We start from the raw sequence: 27,759 nt of genomic DNA, 5'->3' as shown, positions 1-27,759 counted from the left end.
TCGGCACCATGGAGACGAGGACGCCAGCAACGGAGCAGGTAAGTATAAAACTTCTGATAACTTCTGTATGGCTCATAATTAATGCACAATGTACATTACAAAGTGCATTAATATGGCCATACAGAAGTGTATAGACCCACTTGCTGCCGCGGGACAACCCCTTTAAGTCCAGGAATACACCTTAAAAGGGGTTTCTTGATAACCCAGAAGGTTATGCAAATCGAGGAAGTAGAAGGTTTCACTAAGATAGGCACGTAGGCTGGGATGTCAGCACTGTCTAAAGTTTCCTATCCCACTGGTTGGAAAAACAGCCAGAGGTGCAGAGAGGCGAACCTCTGCACAGACCATGAGATTAACCCCTTCCCACCACAGGGCGTAACTGTCCGTCCTGGCAGGGAAGTACTTAGCGCAACAGGACATACAGTTACGCCCTGAGGATAGAGAAGGATCAGAAGAGATCCCATGCTATCCGACAGCAGGAGCAGGCTGTCACTGATAGCCGGGCTCTCCCTGCAACAGCAGGGGTGCATCGGAGCAGCAACCCCCACCATTAACCCCTTCCCTGCTGCAATCCATGTAGATTTCTGTACGTTGCACTCGTACTCCATAATGATTAAATTGATATGTTTTAAATATTTAGTTTCTATTTTTATCATGTCTATCGATCCTGTGATTTCCATGATTCCATGACTTTTCCTTCTTGGCGTTGCAGTTTCAATGTTGAGGAGTCTATTAAAAATTTGTTAGAACTTTTAAAGGAATGTGGCAGAAAATGCTCCCTTTTTGTTATCAGCACATGATTTTTTTTATCACCGACACAAGGGCAGCACAGCATGGCACTGGAGGTGACAGTGTCCCTATGCTTGTCCTACCACTCTGTGATTGACAGCTGCCTTTATATAGCAGTGGCTAAGAGAACTCCACTCTTAGGGCCCTTTTATACACAACGATTATCGCTCCAAAAACGCTCAAAAGCCATCTTTTGAGCTATAATTGTTGGGTGTAAATGTGCCCATCTTTCACTTTTCTGCCGAACGATGATTTTCAGTTCAGCATGAAATCCATTGCTCGACTGAAGAGCTGATAAGACGGACCGCACACTGTGCTCTGCCCGGGGAGCGCTGATTATAGCTGATTGCATTGTCTCAGCTGTCAGCCCCATTGCAGAACAAGGGGTGGAAGTAGGACTCACAGGCTTTCTCTACGAGTGGGTGGAGGAAGCAGGACTCACAGGCTTTCTCTACGAGTGGGTGGAGGAAGCAGGACTCACAGGCTTTCTCGATGAGTGTGAGGAGGAAGCAGAACTCGCAGGCTTTCTCAATGAGTGGGGGGAACAAGCAAGACTTACAGGCTTTCTCTATGAGTTGGGGGAGGAAGCAGGACTCAGGCTTTCTCTATGAGTGGGTGGAGGAAGCAGGACTCACAGGCTTTCTCAATGAGTGGGGGGAAGAAGCAAGACTCACAGGCTTTCTTTATGAGTTGGGGGAGGAAGTAGGACTCACAGACTTTCTCTATGAGTGAGGGGAGGAAGTAGGACTCACAGGCTTTATCTATGAGTGGGGGGAGGAAGTAGGACTCACAGGCTTTCTCTATGAGTGGGGGGAGGAAGTAGGACTCACAAGCTCTCTCTACAAGTGGCGGGAGGAAGTGGGACTCACAGGCTTTCTCTATGAGTGGGAGGAGGAAGCAGGACTCACAGGCTCTCTCAAAGAGTGGGGGGAGGAAGCAGGACTCACAGGCTTTCTCTACAAGTTGGGGGAGGAACCAGGACTCACATGCTTTCTCTATGAGTGGGAGGAGGAAGAAGGACTTACAGGCTTTCTCTACAAGTGGGGGGAAGATGTAGGACTCACAGGTTTTTTCTATCAGTGGGGGGGAGGAAGTAGGACTCACAGGCTTTCTCAATGAGTTTGAGGAGGAAGCAGGGCTCACAGGCTTTCTCTGAGTGGGAGGAGGAAGCAGGACTCACAGGGTTTTATAAGGCCCTCTGTCCACGGCCATGATGGAATATCACTAGCGATATTCCGCTGCAGGGGGGAGAGCTGTCAGGTCTCCGCGCTGAGCCTATCTAACAGATAGGCTCACTGCAGAGAATCACGGCAAATTGCAGCATGCCGCGATTTGAATCCTGCGAGCAGAGAATCGCTATGATCCTCCACTCGTGGACGTCAGGGCTGCGCTTTCCATAGCAAAGTTATAGAAAATGTTCAAAGCATTACCTGCGGCCAGATTATCGCCGCGGATAACGCAATGAACTATCGCCCGTGGACAGGAGCCCCAACCTGAGATTATCTCCTCCACTCTGTGCAATGCCCCCGTACAGATAGACCTGACAGAGACACTTTAAAGAGGCTTGTTCTGCAGACGCTGTGAATGCCGCCTCGTGCCAGTGTCTACTGTACATAGCTGGGAGGAATGATGTAGTAATTGCATATCTGCAGATGTTATCAACTCCATCTCTATCATTAATGTTTCTTCACCTGCAGGTGATATCATTTTCATTTAATTTAATTGCTAAAACTAAATGAATCACGGTCGTAAAATGTTCCTCCACCCAAAATATTCAACTCTGTTACCTATATGTCAGTTCTGTCCTTACTTTACCTGGAGAGGCCAGATAACATCTTTAAGGATTGCACTCAGGTATGACTCGTGAGTAGACATGAGTGAAAATGAGAGAATTTGCTACATTGGCCTTCATATAAATACCGGCATCCATGTTTATCTGCAGCGCGTTTCCAAATGATGAAATGACTATTTGAGAGTTTTTTGTGATTATTTGGCACTTGTGGTTTAAGGCTGGATTCTGATGACATTGTGGTGCACTTTTTCAACATCCATGGCCAGAAATACACGTGTAGCAAAGTTTAACTTGACTGTGATAACATTCTGTGACAAGTTATCTTATCTTAAAGGAGATGTCTCGAGGAAGCAGTGATTTTTTTTTTTTGCCCAATCCCCCTAATTAAACATACATTACTAATTACCCCTGTAAATTACTTTTCTAGCTGGTTCGTACTTACCGTTCCAGCGTTTCAGCAACTTATAAAAGTTTCCCCAAGATGGCCGCCGGCTCTTTCCCCGTCGCTCGCTGCAGCCCGACGTGCGCGCTCCCGAGACGCTGCCAGCTGTGTCTCCATGGCAACCGGACGCCCTGCAGCCGCCGACCAGACGCCGCGCAGCCGCCGACCAGACGCCCCGCAGCCACCGACCAGTCACCCACCGCCAGGCAACAGGTAACCGGCGCTAGCCCCCGGCTCCCCAGCGCTACGCTCCCGGCTCCCCAGCGCTAGACCCTCAGCCCAGGTGAAGGCCCCGGAGCCCAGCCTGTCAGTGAACATCACCCCCGACCCATCACTTACCCCCCTGGCCCAGCGCTAGTTCCCCCCGGCCTAGCGACAGCCCCCCCATCGCAGCGACAGCCCCCCCCCCTGGCTAGCGACAGCCCCCCATCGCAGCGACAGCCCCCCCATCGCAGCGACAGCCCCCCCGGCCTAGCGACAGACCCCCCCATCGCAGCGACAGCCCCCCCCGGCCTAGCGACAGACCCCCCCATCGCAACGACAGCCCCCCCCCCCCGGCGCAGCGGCAGCCCCCCCCGGCCCATCACTTACCTGGACGGCAGGACAGCTGGACGGCAGGACAGCTGGGCGGCTTCTCCGGACAGCTGGGTGGCTCTGCACCTTCCTCTAACAGAGGAAGGTACAGAATGGCCGCTCCAGCGCGCTCCCGAGCAGTGACAGCTCATCTGCGCATGCGCAGAAGAGCTGTAGCGGGGAGCACACTGAAGCGGCTCGTGCTGAAAGGAGAAGACCGGACTGCGCAAGCGCGTCTAAAAAAGCAAGCTGCCAGCGAATTTAGACGGAACCATGGAGACGAGGACGCTAGCAACGGAGCAGGTAAGTGAATAACTTCTGTATGGCTCATATTTAATGCACAATGTATATTACAAAGTGCATTAATATGGCCATACGGAAGTGTATAGACCCACTTGGTTTCGCGAGACCACCCCTTTAAGTATTTGAAAAGCAATTGTTGCCTCATCTTACACAACAAAAGCCATACTAAAGTACAACACATGTCGGAAATGTGAAAACATGTTAAGAAAAAAAGAATGCAATGATTTGGAAATCTCATGTAACCCTATTTTATTCACAGTAGAACATATCAGCGGGGGAGGGGAGACATTTTTCCATTTCATTTTTAAAAAATGAACTCATTTAGAAATTGACGGCAGCAACGCATCTCACAAAAGTTTGGACAGGGGTAACAAAAGGTCGAAAACGTAAGTGATACTAATGAAAAACGGGTCAATTTTCTACTAAGTCACATGACTGTGTATGAAAAGGACATGTCAGAGAGGCCGAGTCTCTCAGAAGCAAAAGTGGTCAGAGGTCACCAATCTCTGAAAACTCCATCTAAGAATAGGGTGGAACAATTTCAGAAAAATGTGCCTGAGGGCTCTTTCCCACAAGCGGATATACGGCGACGGCGTTTTTACGCCTACTCTGTATAAGCACCTGAAAGGGGGTTTTTACGCGATCATGGCCAGCGTTTTCTTGTCCATTCACATGACCGCGAGCGTCGTTTTTAGCGAAAAAATACCCTGCACCCTGGAAAACCCTCCCTCTGCCAAAATTCTCGGGATGCCTACCAGTGCCTATATAGAGACACCTGTAAGCTTTTCACAGTGTTGGACACTACAAAAATGCCTCCCCCTGGCCAATCAAAGCAGTATATAGAGTGTTAGACGAATGATGCATACTAATGCACAGTGTGCATCAGGTAGTCAGAGGAGGGATTCGGACATTTTTGTCTGTCCAGGACGAAGTGGCAAGGCTCCCCGAAATAAGAGGCTCACAGGGTGTCCTGCTGTTTGGGTCCCAAGTGATCAGTTGTAATATTTGTAATCTGTGGAAGAATCCAGCAACAAGAACTCAATTACCCTGCAGCGCCTCTACAGGAGAAATAAGGTATTACAAAATTCTGATTGAAATTACCGGGCTGTCTATGTAATGTATATATGTGTCAGGAGCTCCAGTGTTAGATGCTCTTTGTAGTTGCTCTCAGCTCCAGAGATAGACGAGGACCCTGACCACAGCACCACTATCTATTAACCCATTCCCAAATAGGGTATTTGAAACTCTGTTTTCTAAACCAGACACCCTTGTAAGAGCATAAATACCATATAATATTATTGCTGTAAAATTAAGGTCAAAGCACATCTTAAATTACTCCCTACATGGGACAAAAGTCGGAAAAATCTGATCTAAATGGAATTTTTCTAATATTTGCTTAGTTACTTGAGAGTTGTCACAATGACTGTTCTGCGTTTTGAGTAGGAATTCATGTTGTTGTGAAACCCAAGCCATGCTTCCTTTTTGCACAAATGTGAGACAAAGGGTACAAACCAGGAGCGTAACTATAGAGGATGCAGGGGATGCGGTTGCACCCGGGCCCAGGAGCCTTAGGGGGTCCATAAGACCTCTCTTCTCCATATATGGAGCCCGTTACTTTGAATAAAGCATTATAGTTGGGGGCCCTGTTACAGATTTTGCATTGGGGCCCAGGAGCTTCAAGTTACGCCTCTGGTACAAACTATTATTTTTGTGCAACTAGATTAGTAAATCTCCTGTGTGTCGTGGCCTATTCAAACATCTGATCGGTGTTTGGGTCCTCCACTGATCTGATGGTGATGACCGATCCTGTACATGAGAAATTAGGCACTGCATGCTGGTTTTGGATTGGCCACCGCTGCTCACGTCAGCAGTCAAAGCAGTGTGTAGTGTCCTAAATTGCTGATATACTGCTAGTGCTCAGTATGCATTGGGTAGTCTAAGAATCACCACAGCCATCTTGGAAGAATGAAGAGGAGCCCCAGAAACAGACCAATTGGCAGCACAATGAGGAGAAAGAACAGCACCAGGTAATATAACTCCCCCATTTCGATCCTTGGACAAATTTTCTTCCAGAAACTGGGGGGGGGTCACTTTAATCATTTAAGCTGTTTGTGCCAGAGTAGCTCTTCCGTGGAACCAGACTACATCTACCCTTTGCTCCCCACATATATAAATGAACCATGACCCTGTCCCTGATTCACTGGTTGTCCTTTGGACCACTCTTGGAAGGTACTAATCACTACATATGGGGAACACCTCTATAGACCAGAAATACTGGAAATACTTTGATCCAATGGTCAAAAAAATCACAATTTGGTGCCAGACAGAGAGGATCTTCAAAAGGGACCACACAGGTTTTATAGTGTTTTATTTTGTTCATGGTTTTGTAAAATTCTCCAAAATGTAAGAGAAGCTGTTATTGTATCACAATAGAAGAGACAATGTGGAAAGTGTTATGACAGATAGTTATTGTGTCTCACTGTGAAAAACGGTTGAATTGGGCTTTCAATAAAAACCTTTTAAACATAAAAATCACAATTTGGCCCTTTTCACAGTCGCTCCAATCCTTACGCTTTCCTATTTTTCTTTCAACTTCAAGGACAGATTGATCATTTGCTGCCTGTTATACATTATTGGGCAAAAGTTTTAGAACACCTCAATCTCTCCAATGTACTTTGAAATGAAAGCAGAGAACAAATAAACAAGTCAAGATGAATACAAATAGCGGATTAACTTTGTTTCACCAAATTACATCTAGATTTCTGACTTTTCCCAGTCGCCCCTCTAGCTGATATAATTGCTTTACACCATCTAGGCATTCTTTCTACAAGTACCTTCAGATATTGTTCAGAAGTTTCTTTACAATTTTGTTGCAGAAGTTCCCACAAATGTGCTGCACTTGTAGGTCGCTTTGCTTTCACCCTTCTGTTCAGTTCATCCCAAACAAGCTCAATGGAGTTCAAATCTGAAGACTGTGCAGCCTACCGTCTTCTTCTTGTCTTCTTAAGTAGTTCTGCCATTACCAGAAATATGTGTTTTGGATCATTGTCTTGCTGTAATAGGAACCCCTGACTAACTAGGCGTACACTAGGGAGTATTGTCCAGTGCACCAGTTACTTCTCTTCACAGCTGAAATGGAAACTAGTTTATTTTTGCTGCAATAAGCTGTACTTGAAGATTTTGTGTTCTGAGATGTCGATTACGCAAACTGCTGACTCTCAATAACTGGCAATTATTGGGAATCCGCCCTGTGTGAGCCCAGTCTTAGGGTTATGATTGTCTGCCTTCTTGTAATTGCCTTTCTTGGCATTATGATAACAATATGCGCTGTCCTGAAAAACAAAACTGTCCACACTTTGTCCTAGAGGGTGTTCTAATGCAGTGTGTTCCAACACTGGTTATATAGAATCAGAGGGTTTGAGAGTAATCTACAAATGTTGAGACACCAGTAGGAATAGTTTGCATCTAATATCAAACTATAATGTTCTTCCTGTGCTGCAGAGCAGCCATCCTTGATGTGTTGCCTGAAAAAGCCCTATCGGTAAAATCGTAAATTCAGACTATTGCTATGTTTCTGGTTAAAATTTCATAATTTTTTTTTCATCTTACTTTTGAACCATTTCACATTATTTGCTGGACTTGAGCTGTGTTAGTGTCCAAATTAAGTGGAAAAATTGAGGTGTTCAAAAATGTTTGACCGGTAGTATATCCTCCCTCCTCCCAATAGATACTGCTGTCACCAGATCATCAGATAATTCATTTTATCGACCTGGTCTTTCAAAGATTGGTCTCTGTACCTCCTGTTGATTCATTTTGCATGCCATGAATGTGTTGGCTTTCATAGTTTTTCTGCAAAAAGGTTAGTTTTATATGTCTCCACTCTTGGATCCACAGTGTGTGAACCGTGACTATGAGTGTCATAATTTATTAGTTGTGCTATTATAGGAATCCAACTTTACACTAGGATAATCCATCAATAGTAGATCACTAGTGATCTGTCACCCTGAGCCTAATCAGCTGTTCGCCAGGCTGATGCACTAACGTGTGAAGCTGCAGTCTTCCTGGAAACATTCAGCTTTGATTCAATTGAAGGGGCTTAGATCTCATTGCATTCATACCCAATGATCTACTGTCCCATCTGGCTCGGTCATCAATACTGTAAAGCTGGGCAACCCCTTTAAGACTACAACTTAAGAGTCTATCCACCTCTTCCAGAAAACTTACACTTTTCACTACATGGAAACCTGCAAATTTACTAGTGGTATTTCATAAAATAGCATTAAAAAGGCTATAAAAATATAATATAAACCATTTTATATTTTTTTACCTTTTTTGGCTTTTATTTCATACAAACTTTAAGCGGTTTACTTACATTTATAATTATATATATATAAAAAGGTAGAATAAAGAAAGCAAATGCTATATTTATAAATATCTCTCTCTGTAGGTTCTGCATACAAAACAAAAATTTGTACATCCACCGACAGTGGCAGGACACTGTTGTCTGGGCGTTGACTTGAGATGCTTTGAACGGAATTCTGAAGAATGTAAACAAGACTTAAAGGGAACTTGTCACCTCTTTTCAACCCATCAAACTATCTCCGGTGATCTTTAAGACCAAACATGTGACTATAATTGCCAACTACACCTGCATACCTTAGGAAACCATTCTTTATAAAACTCCTGTGCTGTATGCCAATAAGGGCTTAACAGTTCGAGGGCTATGCTTGGACCTTAAGAGCTAGTCAAAGAATTAATTGCAACTCCACCTCCTGCCTCTGATTGATGCGGACCATCCACATGGCTGTCCAAAACTCACGCATGTGCTGTGCATTCTGGGAGATGCACATGAGCAGTCTGCCTTGCCCAGCTGAATGCTCCCACCCTCTGTTACTTCCGGGACATTGTCTTCACTTGGCGGCTCTGCAGCAGCATCTCAGGAGGCACTTTTTTCCCTCAGGCAGCCGATGAGCCAGGGCAAGGCAAACTGTACATGTGTTGGTCTCAGGATGCATGGCGTCTGCAAGTGATTTGGAAGGCCATGTGGATGACCAAGGGAACGTCCTCCACATACATCCAAGCCAAAGGGTAGTAGTTAAACTTAAAGTTGAATTTTTGAGGTGGCTACCACGTCTATCAAACTGTTAAGCTGTCATTTGTATAAGGCAATGGAGTTTTATAAAACACGTCTTCTAAGATATGGAATGTAATTGGCAAACCTAGCTACTAGTTAGGAAAGGTGAATGGATGGCTTAAAGTGCACTGAGGATGGTTCAGTGGGGTAAGAACATGTGACAGCTTCCCTTTAAAGATGATGCTCTGGTTTGGAGACACTTTGTAGAATATATTACTAAATTTAAGAAACTACTTATTCCCCCCCACCCAACAACCAGTTAGCTAACACCGGTAATCCAAAACAAATTTCCAAAATCTTCCTTGACCACGTCTGCCAACTGCAGACCCTTAATAACAGTTCATAGTTGGTTTACGGCAGGAAAAGTGAATTTCTCCTTTTATCTGTGTGGTACTTTTGAACTGTCCCCACAATGATTTAAGATTAAGTTTTTAAATATATTCTACATCGTATTTCCAGTCTGGAATTACATTTTAATAAAGTGAACCTCAAATGGGTTTCATTGCACTCAGTTTTTTTTTCCAGATAGAGCCCATTGAATGATACAGGTTAAAGGGCTTATAAGTCCAGTCCAGCATTTTTCTTCACAGGTTACATAAAAATAATCCCTTATTCTTCCCTAGTAGGCCACCAAAGTACCATGGTAGTGCCCACTGCAACAAAGTAATGAAGTCATGAGTATTTACAATATGGCAGACACCAGGAGGTGGCTGGTCAACCGTAATGGTCACCGGAGTCTTTGTTCTTTTTGCAATTTCAAAAACATTCATGTCGGTCCTGATATTTTCCTTACTCTGTATATTATTATATCTCATTTGGCACAATTTATTGAACGTCTCTTTCTAGGAGAAGAAGGAACTTCCGACCGTGGATAGTGCTTTGGTTTTTTCATGTTTCTTTTAGGTTTTTTTGGTGAGGTCCTGAATGGATGGAAAACATTTTTTTTTTTGGTTTCCTTTTTTCATTTGCAAACGTATCTCTCCACAGTCCTCTCACATTTTTTGCAGGTTACATAGCAACACCAATGGTATTTGCAATGACACCGCTCCACCACCGTGTCCATGTAAGGGTTATATCCTCGGCCGCAGCACATTAGATCACAACTGTCACTTCCAAAGGAGGTTTTATTGCATTGCCTGAAAGAGAACAATGAGACAATGGAGGGTTAATCACTTGACTTCAGCATATGGAGCATTCGGCAGACGATTTAATGTCAAACATAACCTGGCAGGAGATGCATCAATCTGATCTGGTAACAACACAAAAACAACCACAATCGGGCTCCTCTAATACATTCTGTATGGGCCTGAATGCCGCTGACATGATGTTTAAATGTCCTTAAATGCCACTGCTCTATGGAATGTGCAAGGAAAAGTCAAACGATGGGAAACTGAGCGGCACTTAATGGCACCAGATGTGAAAGATCTTTTATTTTTCTTTTTGTTTGCTATTAAGAAATATTGTTTAGTTTTGAGCTTATTTTTCCCCTTTCTTCATGTGGGCATGTGCAGCTGGGTAGTCAATGTTTATGGAGATTTTATTTGGATGAGATCATAAACTTGAAACAATTAAAACCAAATTTATTTATATAGGATGTATAGGCTAACGCTCAAGTCACACAAGCAGAGACTTAATTGTGAGGGCCGATACAAGATCTGTAGGAGGCTCCTCCCACATTGTAACCATGTGCCATTTATTAAACATGAAGAACACCTAGTAAAAAGGTTGCTATTGATGCAACAAATTTAAGAATAGTACCAAAAAAACCAAAAAATTGCCCCCCCCCCCCCCCCCCTATTCCTATTCCCCACCACAAAAAAACAACCACAAACTCAGTTTACAGTTCGTGACCACGGTCACCACCTTAGGTCTCTTTTCCCTGCTGACGTTCTTTTCCTCACTTTTGAAGATGCCCACCCAGCTCTGCCGTCTGCCCGGTCTCTGTAGGTGGCCCAGAGGGTGCAAGCATACAGTCCTCGCTCTTAAGGGGCCAGAGCTCTCCTTGGTAAATCTTACTCTGACAATTTTGGCCATATCAGACACCCTCCCCCTAAGGAACATGCCTGGGTTTTTGGTCCAGCTTCATGTGCTATCTTGTGATTCTGCTGCATTCTGAGCTCCTGACTTCGGCTTGTTGTATTGACCATTCTCCTGTCTGCTGCCTGCCCCGACTCCTGGCATGTTCTACTGTGCTGAACCTGTTCTCTGGCTTGTCCCTCATACCGAAGTTACACCGTCTGCTCTTATCCAGATTGATCTGATTTCGCTTCCATTCACACACTTAGGTACTGCTCCTTGGTCTATAATAGCATCTGCTGGCACATTACTCGAACCACATCCAAAGTAATGGCCTTGGGACCCTGCAGCACAGACTGGTATGGTTAAAGGGTGAAGACTGGAATTCCTCGGGCAGCACCTCTAAATGTGGCACTTTGAAAAAACCTTCAACTAATTGGGACCTATTAAAAAAAAGCTCCATCACCATCCCGCTCCATGAGATTGTTGAGTTTTCACTGGAAGTCGGCACTTCCAGTTTTTGTTCTCTGGCATGCCTCGAGTCTTTCCTGGCACTGTCCTGCCACTCCAAACAACCTCAAAATGTGAGATTTTGCAAGTTATCGTGAGATCTCGTGTTCTAAAACTATGCTGTTTACTGTTTAAATAAGCATATTAATGTTTATCGATCGAGAAGTACTTTAATACGGCTTATGATGACTTTGGAGATCTCATGTTCCAAGACTGTCTGCAGCCTCAGAGGGTGCCAAGATGGATGCAGGGCACTCCAGGAAATGAAAATTGGAAGTGCCTAGCAGACTTTCTTGGAATACTCAGAAGACAGAATCCACATTAGATTTTCCACCGAGGTATTTGTGGCAGATCTGCGAATGAGCTGTGGATTTCTACCACAGACTTACACTTCTGTGTACTGTAGGTTAGCACTGATTTTCAGTGGGCAAATTCACATGAGGATTCTCCGTCGTGGATTCCATATCAAGAAGTGACCTGTTACTTCTCCTTTCTCTGTGCACGGATTTCAGACCCATTTGCAGACGGTATCGGCACCTTCCAGGCTACGGTGCAGATATCCATTAGAAGCAATTTCACATCCTCATTTGAAAGAAGCTAAAATCCACACTGAGAATCCAAGTTCCATGGGGATTTTGGTGAGGAAACATAGAATCGTAGAGGACCTCCAGGGTCATTGGGTTCAATCCCCTGCTCAATGCAGAAATAGTTAACGGGACCTGGGATACCCAGCTGGTCACCAACACTGGTACTTGCGGGCCTCAAGCTGGGCTAGCAGTTGTGATTTGACGAGAGCAGCAGGCATGTTCAGCTTAGAACGCCGTTGACCATTTAGATGTGGATCTGCAGCCTAGGAAACAATACCTAGGAAGGACTGGATGCGGAATCCGCACTTCATCAAATCTGCTGCAAAATCCGAGACCCAAAATGTCCCACTGTTTTTAAAAGCAATCCGCTCTGTGGTCTATACTAGAAGCAACAGGTCATCCAATAGATGGCGCTGTAGAGGTATTTCCCCATTCTTTTTTATTTGCATAGATTTCCCAGAGGAGCTAGCATCGCCTTATAAGTCGCCTTACTCATCTTTTAGGTGTCCCCACACGCCTTCTGGGGCTCTCTCCTTGGGGAGAGACTATACCATCCCCTGACCTACTCACCCTCTAGGTGTCCCCACACGCCTTCTGGGGTCTCTCCTTTGAGAGAGACTATACTATCCCCCGACCCACTCACCCTCTAGGTGTCTCCACACACCTTTTGGTTGCTCTCCTTAAGGAAACACGACACCCCTCCTGACCCACATCATAGGACCCTCACAGACTAAGCCAGAGGCCTGCTGCACACTGATGAGGGGCAATCACCCTGAAACACTCCATCTGTGTATGCTTCTGGCTTGGTTTACTATTCTCAATCAATGATAAGACTGTTATGAAGTCACTTTGATTTGAAGGAATGCTGCCATCCAATAGGTGGCGCTGTAGAGGTGTTTTTTTCCTTCATTCTGATTTGCTTGTTCCTTCTAGATATGGGGCCCATGTTAGAAAATCTGAATGCAGATTTGTCCCTTTGAACTGGGCTAAATCCATGTGCAACTGCAAGAGAATATCCACGGCTCAGCCGCAGATTTCTGCTGGGGATTTTGAGAAAGATTCTGCGTCTGATTTTTCCGACATGGAATCCTGTGAACCTACCCCGTGGAACGGAAACTGTAAATGCATAAAAAGACCAAAAAACTATAAAAACATAGGGGAGCATGGTTTCTTAATGTTTCATGAAAGATTAACCCTTTCCAATCCAATTTGTATCCTGGATTTCCTAGGGGGCTTACTCTTTTTCTGCCGTTATACAACAGCGCTATCTGCTGGCTAAAGCCAGGACTGCATGAGGTGACATGTTGGATAGGGTCCGACAGCAGAGAGGCTGGCAATATACAGTAAGAGAACCCCGACAGACATCTTCCAACATCAGAGCTGTACAGCCTTAAATCGCAATGTCTTCAGAGCTCAGATAGTGGATTGGAAAGGGTTAAAGAATAGTCCAACAACAGTTCTTTAGTGGGGGTTTTTTTTTTTTTGCATGTGTCGCTCTATTACTAATATATATAATTATACTGCAGTAATAATAATAATGATCAGCATCATCCCGTAATACTTGGAACATCAGTCCCACCGGGTGACTCCTTAACATACAAGGATATCTGTTGGCAGATTTGTGCCATTGGCAGAATGCGGTCAGGTCGGCATCAGATCAGATATCTGTGAACCTCGCTGGGTCACCAGAGAATGCATTGTGCAGAACATTAAATGAGAGAGCGGAGCCTGAAAGACTCTCCACACACAGCGAAGACCCTGGAAACTGATCTGTGCGGCTCAACAATCAGGCTGAAAGTAAAGAAGAGCAGGAACACAGAATCGTGTCTCGGGAACGGTGAGAATGAGACAATGGGAAGACGATGAGAGGAGTAATGAATGCAGCGATGGCCTAAGGTTAGATGGCACCCGTGCTGATTATTTTCTGTCACACTCCCACTGTAGAAAGCAACAAGATAGCAGTATACCCACACCAGTAAATAAATGCAGCACCAGAGCCAAGCTTATACCATAAATACAGCACCAGAGCAAAGCTCATAACATAAATGCAATACCATAATCAAGCTCATAGCATAAATACAGCACCAGAATCAAGCTTGTAAAATAAAATACAGTACCAGAACCAAGCTTATAACAAAAAATACAGCACCGGAACCAAGCTCATAACGTAAATTCAGCACAAGAACCAAGCTTGTAAAATAAAATACAGTACCAGAACCAAGCTTATAACAAAAAATACAGCACCGGCACCAAGCTCATAACGTAAATTCAGCACAAGAACCAAGCTTGTAAAATAAAATACAGCACCAGAACCAAGCTTGTAAAATAAAATACAGCACCAAAACCAAGCTAATAACATAAAATACAGCACCGGAACCAGGATCATAAGATAAATTCAGCACAAGAACCAAGCTTGTAAAATAAAATACAGCACCAGAACCAAGCTTATAACATAAAATACAGCACTAAACCCAGGCTCATAACAAAAATACAGCACCAGAACAAACCCCAGTACATAAATACCCGCACCAGAACCAAGCTCTTGCCACAAATACAGCCTTAGAACCAACCTCATAACATAAACAGCAGCAGAACCAAGCTCGTAACAAAATTATGGCACCAGAATGAAGCTTATAACATCAATACAGCACCATAACAAACCTCAGATACTTTAAGGCCGCTATCCCAGCCCTGGAGGAAGACCTATCGGGACTTAGAGATGCTTCGGTATGGTGCGTGATGGGTAGCAGGGACATAATTAGGTCAAACCTGGTCCCTGGACCCCCCGTGAATGCTCTGCCACATATGAGGCAGGAAGTAGAGAGTGCTGAAGGACCTGAGGGAGCAGAGTATGACATAAGGATTTAAGGAGCACACGTGTCATGGCCCGCCTCTGCACAAGGCATGGCATGTTATATCAGGTTTACATGGAGTGTTCACTTAGCACCAGCAGGTTAGGTACATTACATTTTTAAATCCTAAATATCTTTAGATTTCAGGGAATTATATAAAAAAGTTAAAACCCGTAGAGATGCTGACGAGGCAATAAGTATATATTACAGTACTGTGTACCATCACCCAGAGGTCTCCTGTGTAATAAGCGGGGTCATAAAAATATATGTCTGTCAAATCAAAGTCATTAGAGGATGGAACACAGACCCAACTACAAGAGATTTACAGTTCATGTATATTACATGGCAACAGCGCGTTGGCTGCAGAGATCATAAAGCCCAGATATCAGGGTGTGGACACCCAGATCAGCGATAAAGCGTCTGACTGCAGGAGGAACACCAGGAGGGTCTATGAGAAGCGGAGCAGAAGGGAAGTGCAGTCATAGAGTCAACTCAACACTGCGCAGATCCAATGACATAACTTATTAACTTCGTGAAGCAAAAGATGGAAACACTGAAACCCCCGCTGAGAGCCCGACTGTGACCTCCACTGTATTTACCTCTCAATTTCCTTTTCACTTACACAAGGATTCATTTACTAAATGTTCAATATTCTTTTCGATATCTGGCAGTATTATACTAGTTATATTCTTGTACATAGGGGGTAGTATTATAGTAGTTATATTCTTGTACATAGGAGGCAGTATTATAGTAGTTATATTCTTGTACATCGGAGGCAGTATTATAGTAGTTATATTCTTGTACATAGGGGGCAGTATTATAGTAGTTATATTCTTGTACATAGGGGGTAGTATTATAGTAGTTATATTCTTGTACATAGGAGGCAGTATTATAGTAGTTATATCCTTGTACATAGGGGGCAGTATAATAGTAGTTATATTCTTGTACACAGGGGGCAGTATTATAGTAGTTATATTCTTGTACATAGGGGGCAGTATAATAGTAGTTATATTCTTGTACATAGGAGGCAGTATTATAGTAGTTATATCCTTGTACATAGGGGGCAGTATAATAGTAGTTATATTCTTGTACATAGGGGCAGTATTATAGTAGTTATATTCTTGCACATAGGGGCAGTATTATAGTAGTTATATTCTTGTACATAGGGGGCAGTATTATAGTAGTTATATTCTTGTACATAGGGGGCAGTATTATAGTAGTTATATTCTTGTACATAGGGGACAGTATTATAGTAGTTATATTCTTGGACATAGGGGTAGTATTATAGTAGTTATATTCTTGTACATAGGGGGCAGTATTATGGTAGTTATATTCTTGTACATAGTGGGCAGTATTATAGTAGTTATATTCTTGGACATAGGGGTAGTATTATAGTAGTTATATTCTTGTACATAGGGGGCAGTATTATAGTAGTTATATTCTTCTACATAGGGGGCAGTATTATAGTAGTTATATTCTTGTACATAGGGGAGCAGTATTATAGTAGTTATATTCTTGTACATAGGGGGCAGTATTATAGTAGTTATATTCTTGTACATAGGGGAGCAATATTATAGTAGCTATATTCTTGTACATAGGGGGCAGTATTATAGTACTTATAGTCTTGTACATAGGGGGCAGTATTATAGTAGTTATATTCTTGTAATAGGGGCAGTATTATAGTAGTTATATTCTTGTACATAGGAGGCAGTATTATAGTAGTTATATTCTTGTACATAGGGAGCAGTATTATATTAGTTATATCCTTGTACATAGGGGGCAGTATTATAGTAGTTATATTCTTGTACATAGGGGACAGTATTATAGTAGTTATATTCTTGTACATAGGAGGCAGTATTATAGTAGTTATATTCTTGTACATAGGGAGCAGTATTATATTAGTTATATCCTTGTACATAGGGGGCAGTATTATAGTAGTTATATTCTTGTACATAGGGGACAGTATTATAGTAGTTATATTCTTGTACATAGGGGGCAGTATTATAGTAGTTATATTCTTGAACATAGGGGGCAGTATTATAGTAGTTATATTCTTGTACATAGGGGAGCAGTATTATAGTAGTTATATTCTTGTACATGGAAGCAGTATTATAGTAGTTATATTCTTGTATATAGGGGGCAGTATTATAGTAGTTATATTCTTGTACATAGAGGGTAGTATTATAGTAGTTATAATCTTGCACATAGAGGGCAGTATTATAGTACTTATAGTCTTGTACATAGGGGGCAGTATTATAGTAGTTATATTCTTGTACATAGGGAGCAGTATTATAGTAGTTATATTCTTGTACATGGAAGCAGTATTATATTAGTTATATCCTTGTACATAGGGGGCAGTATTATAGTAGTTATATTCTTGTACATAGGGGACAGTATTATAGTAGTTATATTCTTGTACATAGGGGGCAGTATTATAGTAGTTATATTCTTGAACATAGGGGGCAGTATTATAGTAGTTATATTCTTGTACATAGGGGAGCAGTATTACAGTAGTTATATCCTTGTACATTGGGAGCAGTATTATAGTAGTTATATTCTTGTATATAGGAGGCAGTATTATAGTAGTTATATTCTTGTATATAGGGGCAGTATTATAGTACTTATATTCTTGCACATAGAGGGCAGTATTATAGTAGTTATAGTCTTGTACATAGGAGCAGTATTATAGTAGTTATATTCTTGTACATGGGGGCAGTAAAATAATAGTTATATTATTGTACATCGGAGGCACTATTATTGTAGTTATATTCTTGTACATGGGGGACAGTATTATAGTAGTTATATTCTTGTACATAGGGGGCAGTATTATAGTAGTTATATTCTTGTACATAGGGAGCAGTATTATAGTAGTTATATTCTTATACACAGGGGAAAGTATTATAGTAGTTATATTCTTGTACATTGTAGGCATTATTATAGTAGTAATATTCTTGTACATAGGGGGGAGTTTTATACTAGGTATATTCTTGTACATAGAGGGCAGTATTATAGTAGTTATATTCTGGTACATAAGGGGCAGTATTATAGTAGTTATATTCTTGTACATAGGGTGCAGTATTATAGTAGTTATATTCTTGTATATAGGGGGCAGTATTATAGTAGTTCTATTCTTGTACATAGGGGGCAGCATTATAGTAGCTATATTCTTGTATATAGGGACAGTATTATAGTAGTTATATTCTTGTACATAGGGGGCAGTATTATAGTAGTTATGTTCTTGTACATAGGGGACAGTATTATAGTAGTTATATTCGTGTACATAGGAGGCAGTATTATAGTAGTTATATTCTTGTACATAGGGGGCAGTATTATAGTAGTTATACTCTTGTACATAGGGGTCAGTATTAAAGTAGTTATATTCTTGTACATAGGGGGCAGTATTATAATAGTTATATTCTTGTACATAGGAGGCAGTATTATAGTAGCTATATTCTTGTACATAGCAGGCATATATTATAGTAGTTATAATCTTGTACATAGGGAGCAGTATTATAGTAGTTATATTCTTGTGCATAGGAGGCAGTATTATAGTAGTTATATTCTTGTACGTAGGGGCAGTATTATAATAGTTATATTCTTGTACATAGGGGGCAGTATTATAGTAGTTATATTCTTGTACATAGGGGGCAGTATTATAGTAGTTATATTCTTGTACATTGGGGGCAGTATTATAGTAGTTATATTCTTGTACATAGGGGGCAGTATTATAGTAGTTATATTCTTGTACATATGAGGCAGTATTATAGTAGTTATATTCTTGTGCATAGGAGCCAGTATTATTGTAGTTATATTCTTGTACATAGGAGCACTATTATAGTAATTCTAGTCTTGTACATAGGAGGCAGCTTTATAGTAGTTATATTCTTTTACATATGAGGCAGTATTATAGTAGTTATATTCTTGTACATAGGGGGCAGTATTATAGTAGTTATATTCTTGTACATAGGAGCAGTATTATATTAGTTATATCCTTGTACATAGGGGGCAGTATTATAGTAGTTATATTCTTGTACATAGGGGACAGTATTATAGTAGTTATAATCTTGCACATAGAGGGCAGTATTATAGTACTTATAGTCTTGTACATAGGGGGCAGTATTATAGTAGTTATATTCTTGTACATAGGGAGCAGTATTATAGTAGTTATATTCTTGTACATGGAAGCAGTATTATATTAGTTATATCCTTGTACATAAGGGGCAGTATTATAGTAGTTATATTCTTGTACATAGGGGACAGTATTATAGTAGTTATATTCTTGTACATAGGGGGCAGTATTATAGTAGTTATATTCTTGAACATAGGGGGCAGTATTATAGTAGTTATAGTCTTGTACATAGGGGAGCAGTATTATAGTAGTTATATCCTTGTACATTGGGAGCAGTATTATAGTAGTTATATTCTTGTATATAGGAGGCAGTATTATAGTAGTTATATTCTTGTATATAGGGGCAGTATTATAGTACTTATATTCTTGCACATAGAGGGCAGTATTATAGTAGTTATAGTCTTGTACATAGGAGCAGTATTATAGTAGTTATATTCTTGTACATGGGGGCAGTAAAATAATAGTTATATTATTGTACATCGGAGGCACTATTATTGTAGTTATATTCTTGTACATGGGGGACAGTATTATAGTAGTTATATTCTTGTACATAGGGGGCAGTATTATAGTAGTTATATTCTTGTACATAGGGAGCAGTATTATAGTAGTTATATTCTTATACACAGGGGAAAGTATTATAGTAGTTATATTCTTGTACATTGTAGGCATTATTATAGTAGTTATATTCTTGTACATAGGGGGGAGTTTTATACTAGGTATATTCTTGTACATAGAGGGCAGTATTATAGTAGTTATATTCTGGTACATAAGGGGCAGTATTATAGTAGTTATATTCTTGTACATAGGGTGCAGTATTATAGTAGTTATATTCTTCTATATAGGGGGCAGTATTATAGTAGTTCTATTCTTGTACATAGGGGGCAGCATTATAGTAGCTTTATTCTTGTATATAGGGGCAGTATTATAGTAGTTATATTCTTGTACATAGGGGGCAGTATTATAGTAGTTATGTTCTTGTACATAGGGGACAGTATTATAGTAGTTATATTCGTGTACATAGGAGGCAGTATTATAGTAGTTATATTCTTGTACATAGGGGGCAGTATTATAGTAGTTATACTCTTGTACATAGGGGTCAGTATTAAAGTAGTTATATTCTTGTACATAGGGGGCAGTATTATAATAGTTATATTCTTGTACATAGGAGGCAGTATTATAGTAGCTATATTCTTGTACATAGCAGGCATATATTATAGTAGTTATAATCTTGTACATAGGGAGCAGTATTATAGTAGTTATATTCTTGTGCATAGGAGGCAGTATTATAGTAGTTATATTCTTGTACGTAGGGGCAGTATTATAATAGTTATATTCTTGTACATAGGGGGCAGTATTATAGTAGTTATATTCTTGTACATAGGGGGCAGTATTATAGTAGTTATATTCTTGTACATTGGGGGCAGTATTATAGTAGTTATATTCTTGTACATAGGGGGCAGTATTATAGTAGTTATATTCTTGTACATATGAGGCAGTATTATAGTAGTTATATTCTTGTGCATAGGAGCCAGTATTATTGTAGTTATATTCTTGTACATAGGAGCACTATTATAGTAATTCTAGTCTTGTACATAGGAGGCAGCTTTATAGTAGTTATATTCTTTTACATATGAGGCAGTATTATAGTAGTTATATTCTTGTACATAGGGGGCAGTATTATAGTAGTTATATTCTTGTACATAGGAGCAGTATTATAGTAGTTATATTCTTGTACATAGGGGGCAGTATTATTGTAGTTATATTCTTGTACATAGGGGCAGTATTGTAGTAGTTATAGTCTTGTACATAGGAGGCAGCATTATAGTAGTTATATTCTTTTACATATGAGGCAGTATTATAGTAGTGATATTCTTGTACATAGGGGCAGTATTGTAGTAGGTATAGTCTTGTACATAGGAGGCAGTATTATAGTAGTTCTATTCTTGTACATAGGGGGCAGTATTATAGTAGTTATATTCTTGTGCATAGGGGGCAGTATTATAGTAGTTATATTCTTGTGCATAGGAGGCAGTATTATAGTAGTTATATTCTTGTACATAGGGGCAGTATTATAGTAGTTATATTCTTGTACATAGGGGGCAGTATTATAGTAGTTATATTCTTGTGCATAGGGGGCAGTATTATAGTAGTTATATTCTTGTGCATAGGGGGCAGTATTATAGTAGTTATATTCTTGTACATAGGGGCAGTATTATAGTAGTTATAGTCTTGTACATAGGGGGCAGTATTATAGTAGTTCTATTCTTGTACATAGGGGGCAGTATTATAGTAGTTATATTCTTGTACATAGAGGGAGTAATATAGTAGTTATATTCTTGTACATAGGGGGCAGCATTATAGTAGTTATATTCTTTAACATATGAGTCAGTATTATAGTAGTAATATTCTTGTACATAGGGGGCAATATTATAGTAGTTATATACTTGTACATAGGAGCAGTATTATATTAGTTATATTCTAGTACATAGGGGGCAGTATTATAGTAGTTATATTCTTGTACATAGGAGGCAGTATTATAGTAGTTATATTCTTGTACATAGGGGGGCAGTATTATAGTAGTTATATTCTTGTACATAGGAGCAGTAATACAGTAGTTATATTCTTGTACATAGGGGGCAGTATTATAGTAGTTATATTCTTGTACATAGGGGGCAGTATTATAGTCGTTATACTCTTGTACATAGGGGGCAGTATTATAGTAGTTATATTCTTGTACATAGGGGCAGTATTATAGTAGTTATATTCTTGTACATAGGGGGCAGTATTATAGTAGTTATATTCTTGTACATAGTGGGCAGTATTATAGTAGTTATATTCTTGTACATAGGGGGCAATATTATAGTAGTTATATTCTTGTACATAGGGGGCAGTATTATAGTAGTTATATTCTTGTACATAGGGGCAGTATTATAGTAGTTCTATTCTTGTACATAGGAGGCAGTATTATAGTAGTTATATTCTTGTACATAGGGGGTAGTATTATAGTAGTTATATTCTTGTACATAGGGGGCAGTATTATAGTAGTTATATTCTTGTACATAGGAGGCAGTATTATAGTAGATATATTCTTGTACATAGGGGGCAATATTATAGTAGTTATATTCTTGTACATAGGGGGTAGTATTATAGTAGTTATATTCTTGTACATAGGGGGCAGTATTATAGTAGTTATATTCTTGTACATAGGGGGCAGTATTATAATAGCTATATTCTTATTCAAATGGGGCAGTATTATAGTAGTTATATTCTTGTACATAGGGGGAAGTATTATAGTAGTTATATTCTTGTACATAGGAGCAGTATTATAGTAGTTATATTCTCGTACGTAGGGGGTAGTATTGTATTATTTATATAGTTTTACAATGCAGTGAATAACTTTAAGGTAGGATCTTTCAATCCATGGTCAACTTTAATTAATCTTTTTCAGTAATAGGTTTTTTAATGCAAATCACAGTGAGTCTGATTGCTGGGATCCTAGTTAGAGATGAGCGAGCGTACTCGTCCGAGCTTGTTGCTCGTTCGAGTATTAGGGTGTTCGAGATGCTCGTTACTGAAGACGAGCACCACGTGGTGCTCGACTCCATTACATTTCCTTCCCTGAGAAATTTGCGTGCTTTTCTGGCCAATAGAAACATAGGGAAGGCATTACAACTGCCTCCTGTGAAGTTCCAGCCCTGTCCCACCCCCCTGCAGTGAGTGGCTGGGGAGATCAGGTGACACACGAGTATAGAAACTGGGGCTGCCAGCGGCTCGCCACAGACACAAGCTAAGAGAGATCAGGGAAAGTGTTGTTGCTGCTGTAGCTGCTATAGGGAGAGTGTTAGGTGTTATTTTAGTCTTCAAGAACCCCAACGGTCCTTCTTAGGGCCACATCTGACCGTGTGCAGTACTGTTGAGGCTGCTTTTAGCAGTTTTGCACAATTTTTTTTTTTTTGTATATCGGGCGTGCAGACCATAGCGTCCTCAGTCTGCAGTCATTTTACAGAGTATAGGGGCAGTACTGCTGAGGCAGGGACAGTGGGAAAGGTGAAAGATATATACTGTCTATATAGGCAGTGGGCTTTTTCAAACAAATTAGAAAAAAATACTATATTTGGGCTGCCTGTGACCGTCTTCAGTTTACTGCGTGTCTGCTGGGGGTAGTAGTCGCTGATTAATACCCAGCCTTGCGCATAATTGTTTCCTGGCTGCACTGTGCTTTCAATAACCACAGTCATCCTCCAACGGGGAAATCCATATACAGGCTATATCACAGGCAATGGGCTTTTTCCCAAAAATTGTAAAAAAATACTATATTTGGCCTGCCTGTGACCGTCTTCAGTTTACTGCGTGTGTGCTGGGGGTAGTAGTCGCTCATTAATACCCAGCCTTGCGCATAATTGTTTCCTGGCTCTGCTGTGTCCGTTACATGATCGCCGTCATCCCGCCAGAGGGAAAGAGTATACATATATACGCTGCATACGGTGTCTGTCTGGTTTTTCACCTCACCATTTTAAAAAATTGAAGCAAAATACTTAAGGCCTACCACTGGCCTTTGGCCACTTGACTGGTTCTGCCTTGTGAATTCCAGTAGCTCAGTCATACGCACCTAGGTCTGACTACAGGCTTGCGCATAATTGTTTCCTCGCTCTGCTGTGCGTTCCATAAGCGAAGTCAGCCTCCAACCACAGGCCAATAAGCGGCACATTTAATTACAGCGTTCTGTTTCTGCTCTACTCGTAATACACCACGCTGAGGGGTAGGTGTAGGCCTAGAGGACGTGGACGCGGGCGAGGACGCGGAGGCCCAAGTCAGGGTGTGGGCACAGGCCGAGCTCCTGGTCCAGGTGTATCGCAGCCGACTGCTGCGGGATTAGGAGAGAGGCAAGTTTCTGGGGTCCCCAGATTCATCTCACAATTAATGGGTCCACGCGGTAGATCTTTATTAGAAACTGAGTAGTGTGAGCAGGTCCTGTCGTGGATGGCAGAAAGTGCATCCAGCAATCTATCGACCACCCAGTCTTCTACGCCGTCCACAGCTGCAACTCTGAATCCTCTGGCTGCTGCTCCTCCTTCCTCCCAGCCTCCTCACTCCATGAAAATGACACATTCTGAGGAGCAGGCAGACTCCCAGGAACTGTTCCCGGGCCCCTGCCCAGATTGGGCAGCAATGGTTCCTCTCCCACCGGAGGAGTTTGTCGTGACCGATGCCCAACCTTCAGAAAGTTCCCGGGGTCCGGGGGATGAGGCTGGGGACCTCCGGCAACTGTCTCAAGAGCTTTCAGTGGGTGAGGAGGACAAGGACGATGAGACACAGTTGTCTATCAGTGAGGTAGTAGTAAGGGCAGTAAGTCTGAGGGAGGAGCGCACAGAGGATTCGGAGGAAGAGCAGCTGGACGATGAGGTGACTGACCCCACCTGGTTTGCTAAGCCTACTGAGGACAGGTCTTCAGAGGGGGAGGCAAGTGCAGCAGCAGGGCAGGTTGGAAGAGGCAGAGCGGTGGCCAGGGGTAGAGGCAGGGCCAGACCGAATAATCCACCAACTGTTTCCCAAAGCGCCCCCTCGCGCCATGCCACCCTGCAGAGGCTGAGGTGGCAGTTTTTCACTGAGAGTGCAGACGACCGACAAACTGTGGTGTGCAACCTTTGCCGCGCCAAGATCAGCCGGGGAGCCACCACCAACAGCCTCACCACCACCAGCATGCGCAGGCATATGATGGCCAAGCACCCCACAAGGTGGGACGAAGGCCGTTCACCGCCTCCGGTTTGCACCACTGCCTCTCGCCCTGTGCCCCAACCTGCCACTGAGATCCAGCCTCTCAGGACACAGGCACGACCGTCTCCCGGCCTGCACCCACACGCTCACCTCCGGTGTCATCGGCCCCATCCAGCAATGTCTCTCAGCGCAGCGTCCAGCCGTCGCTAGCGCAACTGTTTGAGCGCAAGTGCAAGTACGCCGCCACGCAACCGCACGCTCAAGCGTTAAACGTGCACATAGCCAAATTGATCAGCCTGGAGATGCTGCCGTATAGGCTTGTGGAAATGGAGGCTTTCAAAAACATGATGGCGGCGGCCCCACGCTACTGGGTTTCCAGTCGCCACTACTTTCCCGATGTGCCGTCCCAGCCCTGCACGACCACGTCTCCCGCAACATTGTACGCGCCCTCACCAACGCGGTTACTGGCAAGGTCCACTTAACAACGGACACGTGGACAAGCACAGGTGGGCAGGGCCACTATATCTCCCTGACGGCACATTGGGTGAATTTAGTGGAGGCTGGGACCGAGTCAGATCCTCGGACCGCTCACGTCCTACCCACCCCCAGAATTGCGGGCCCCAGCTCGGTGCTGGTATCTGCGGCGGTGTATGCTTCCTCCACTAAACCACCCTCCTCCTCCTCCTCCTACGCAACCTCTGTCTCGCAATCAAGATGTGTCAGCAGCAGCACGTCGCCAGCAGTCGGTGTTGCGCGGCGTGGCAGCACAGCGGTGGGCAAGCGTCAGCAGGCCGTGCGGAAACTACTCAGCTTAGGAGCGAAGAGGCACACAGCCCACGAACTGCTGCAGGGTCTGACAGAGCAGACCGACCGCTGGCTTTCGCCGCTGAGCCTCCAACCGGGCATGGTCGTGTGTGACAACGGCCGTAACCTGGTGGCGGCTTTGCAGCCTCACGCACGTGCCATGCCTGGCCCACGTCTTTAATTTTGTGGTTCAGCGGTTTCTGAAAAGCTACCCATGCTTGTCAGACCTGCTCAGAAAGGTGCGCCGGGTCAGCGCACATTTCCACAAGTCCAACACAGACGCTGCCACCCTGCGGATCCTGCAACATCGGTTTAATCTGCCAGTGCACCGACTGCTGTGCGACGTGCCCACATGGTGGAACTCTACGCTCCACATGTTGGCCAGGCTCTATGAGCAGCGTAGAGCTATAGTGGAATACCAACTCCAACATGGGCGGCGTAGTGGGAGTCAGCCTCCTCAATTCTTACAGAAGAGTGGGCCTGGTTGGCAGACATCTGCAAGGTCCTTGGAAACTTTGAAGAGTCTACCCTGATGGAGAGTGGCGATGCTGCAATCATTAGCGTTACCATTGCTCTGCTATGCCTCTTGAGAAGTTCCCTGCAAGTTCCCTGCAAAGCATAAATCAATGTGAAAAACAGAAAATTAACCAGCACTCCGGTGCTTTGGAAAATGGCAGATGATGCAAGGTAGTGCAAACGAGGTGTATATGATGTGGATGTTTACTTACTTCGCAGGGGTGCTAGTGGTTAAGCACCCCTGAATCCAAGGTAGCAGGCAGAATTCAGAAGGTATATATAGTAATTCCTTTTTATTGCGACGCGTTTCGGCCGTTATATCGGCCTTTCTCAAGCATGCTTGAGAAAGGCCGATATAACGGCCGAAACGCGTCGCAATAAAAGGAATTACTATATATACCTTCTGAATTCTGCCTGCTACCTTGGATTCAGGGGTGCTTAACCACTAGCACCCCTGCGAAGTAAGTAAACATCCACATCATATACACCTCGTTTGCACTACCTTGCATCATCTGCCATTTTCCAAAGCACCGGAGCGCTGGTTAATTTTCTGTTTTTCACATTGATCTATCCCTATCCCGTGGTGGTTTTTTCATCGCCGGGAGCAACCAAGACGCTCTCCTCAGGATGTCTCATGAGACCGGTGTGAGGAATTTCTTTCTGGATTGACACGCCATCTTGGATATTGACGCACGGGCACCCCACAGACGGGCCCGGCGTCACGGGGTGAGTTACCTTCTGCACACGATTGCCCCATATTTATTTACGTATATTCTCTGTATTTTTTGACAACCACGTCTTATCCATTTCTTGGAGCGCTATCCATCTTTATCTTCTTTCTGCAAAGCATAAAGGCAGACGCTTTGCGCTCGGAAACGGAAGCGGGGGAAGACAGTATGTCGCTGGATAGTCAGAGCACCCTCATGTCTATATCTCAGCGCGTTTTGGAGGAGGAGGAGGAGGGGGAGGAGCATGAGGAGGAGGGGGAAGAGACAGCTTGGCCCACTGCTGAGGGTACCTATGCTGCTTGCCTGTCATCCTTTCAGCGTGTATGGCCTGAGAAGGAGGAGGAGGAGGATCCTGAAAGTGATTTTCCTAGTGAGGACAGCCATGTGTTGCGTACAGGTACCCTGGCACACATGGCTGACTTCATGTTAGGATGCCTTTCTCGTGACCCTCGCGTTACACGCATTCTGGCCACTACGGATTACTGGGTGTACACACTGCTCGACCCATGGTATAAGGAGAACCTTTCCACTCTCATACCCGAAGAGGAAAGGGGTTCGAGAGTGATGCTATACCACAGGACCCTGGCGGACAAACTGATGGTAAAATTCCCATCCGACAGCGCTAGTGGCAGAAGGCGCAGTTCCGAGGGCCAGGTAGCAGGGGAGGCACGGAGATCAGGCAGCATGTACAGCGCAGGCAGGGGAACACTCTCCAAGGCCTTTGCCAGCTTTATGGCTCCCCAGCAAGACTGTGTCACCACTCCCCAGTCAAGGCTGAGTCGGCGGGAGCACTGTAAAAGGATGGTGAGGGAGTACGTAGCCGATCGCACAACCATCCTCCGTGACGCCTCTGCTCCGTACAACTACTG

At 43.1% G+C, this 27,759-nt stretch overlaps 1 protein-coding gene across 2 annotated transcripts in view; it reads right to left on the bottom strand.

Moving 5' to 3' along the window:
* Positions 1 to 6,250: 6,250 nt before the first annotated feature.
* Positions 6,251 to 27,759, bottom strand: part of WNT11 (Wnt family member 11) — a 109,712-nt gene continuing 88,203 nt past the window's right edge. For both annotated transcript variants that reach the window (XM_066588285.1, XM_066588286.1), the window contains one exon: positions 6,251 to 10,169. In XM_066588285.1, coding sequence (XP_066444382.1) covers positions 9,995 to 10,169 — 175 coding nt within the window. In that variant the 3' untranslated portion in view covers positions 6,251 to 9,994. The remainder of the gene's footprint in view (positions 10,170 to 27,759) is intronic.

The sequence above is a fragment of the Eleutherodactylus coqui genome, chromosome 1 (assembly GCF_035609145.1).
Source record: "Eleutherodactylus coqui strain aEleCoq1 chromosome 1, aEleCoq1.hap1, whole genome shotgun sequence".
In the NCBI taxonomy this organism is placed as follows: Eukaryota; Metazoa; Chordata; class Amphibia; order Anura; family Eleutherodactylidae; genus Eleutherodactylus; species Eleutherodactylus coqui.
This window is presented reverse-complemented; position numbering and strand designations above follow the sequence as displayed.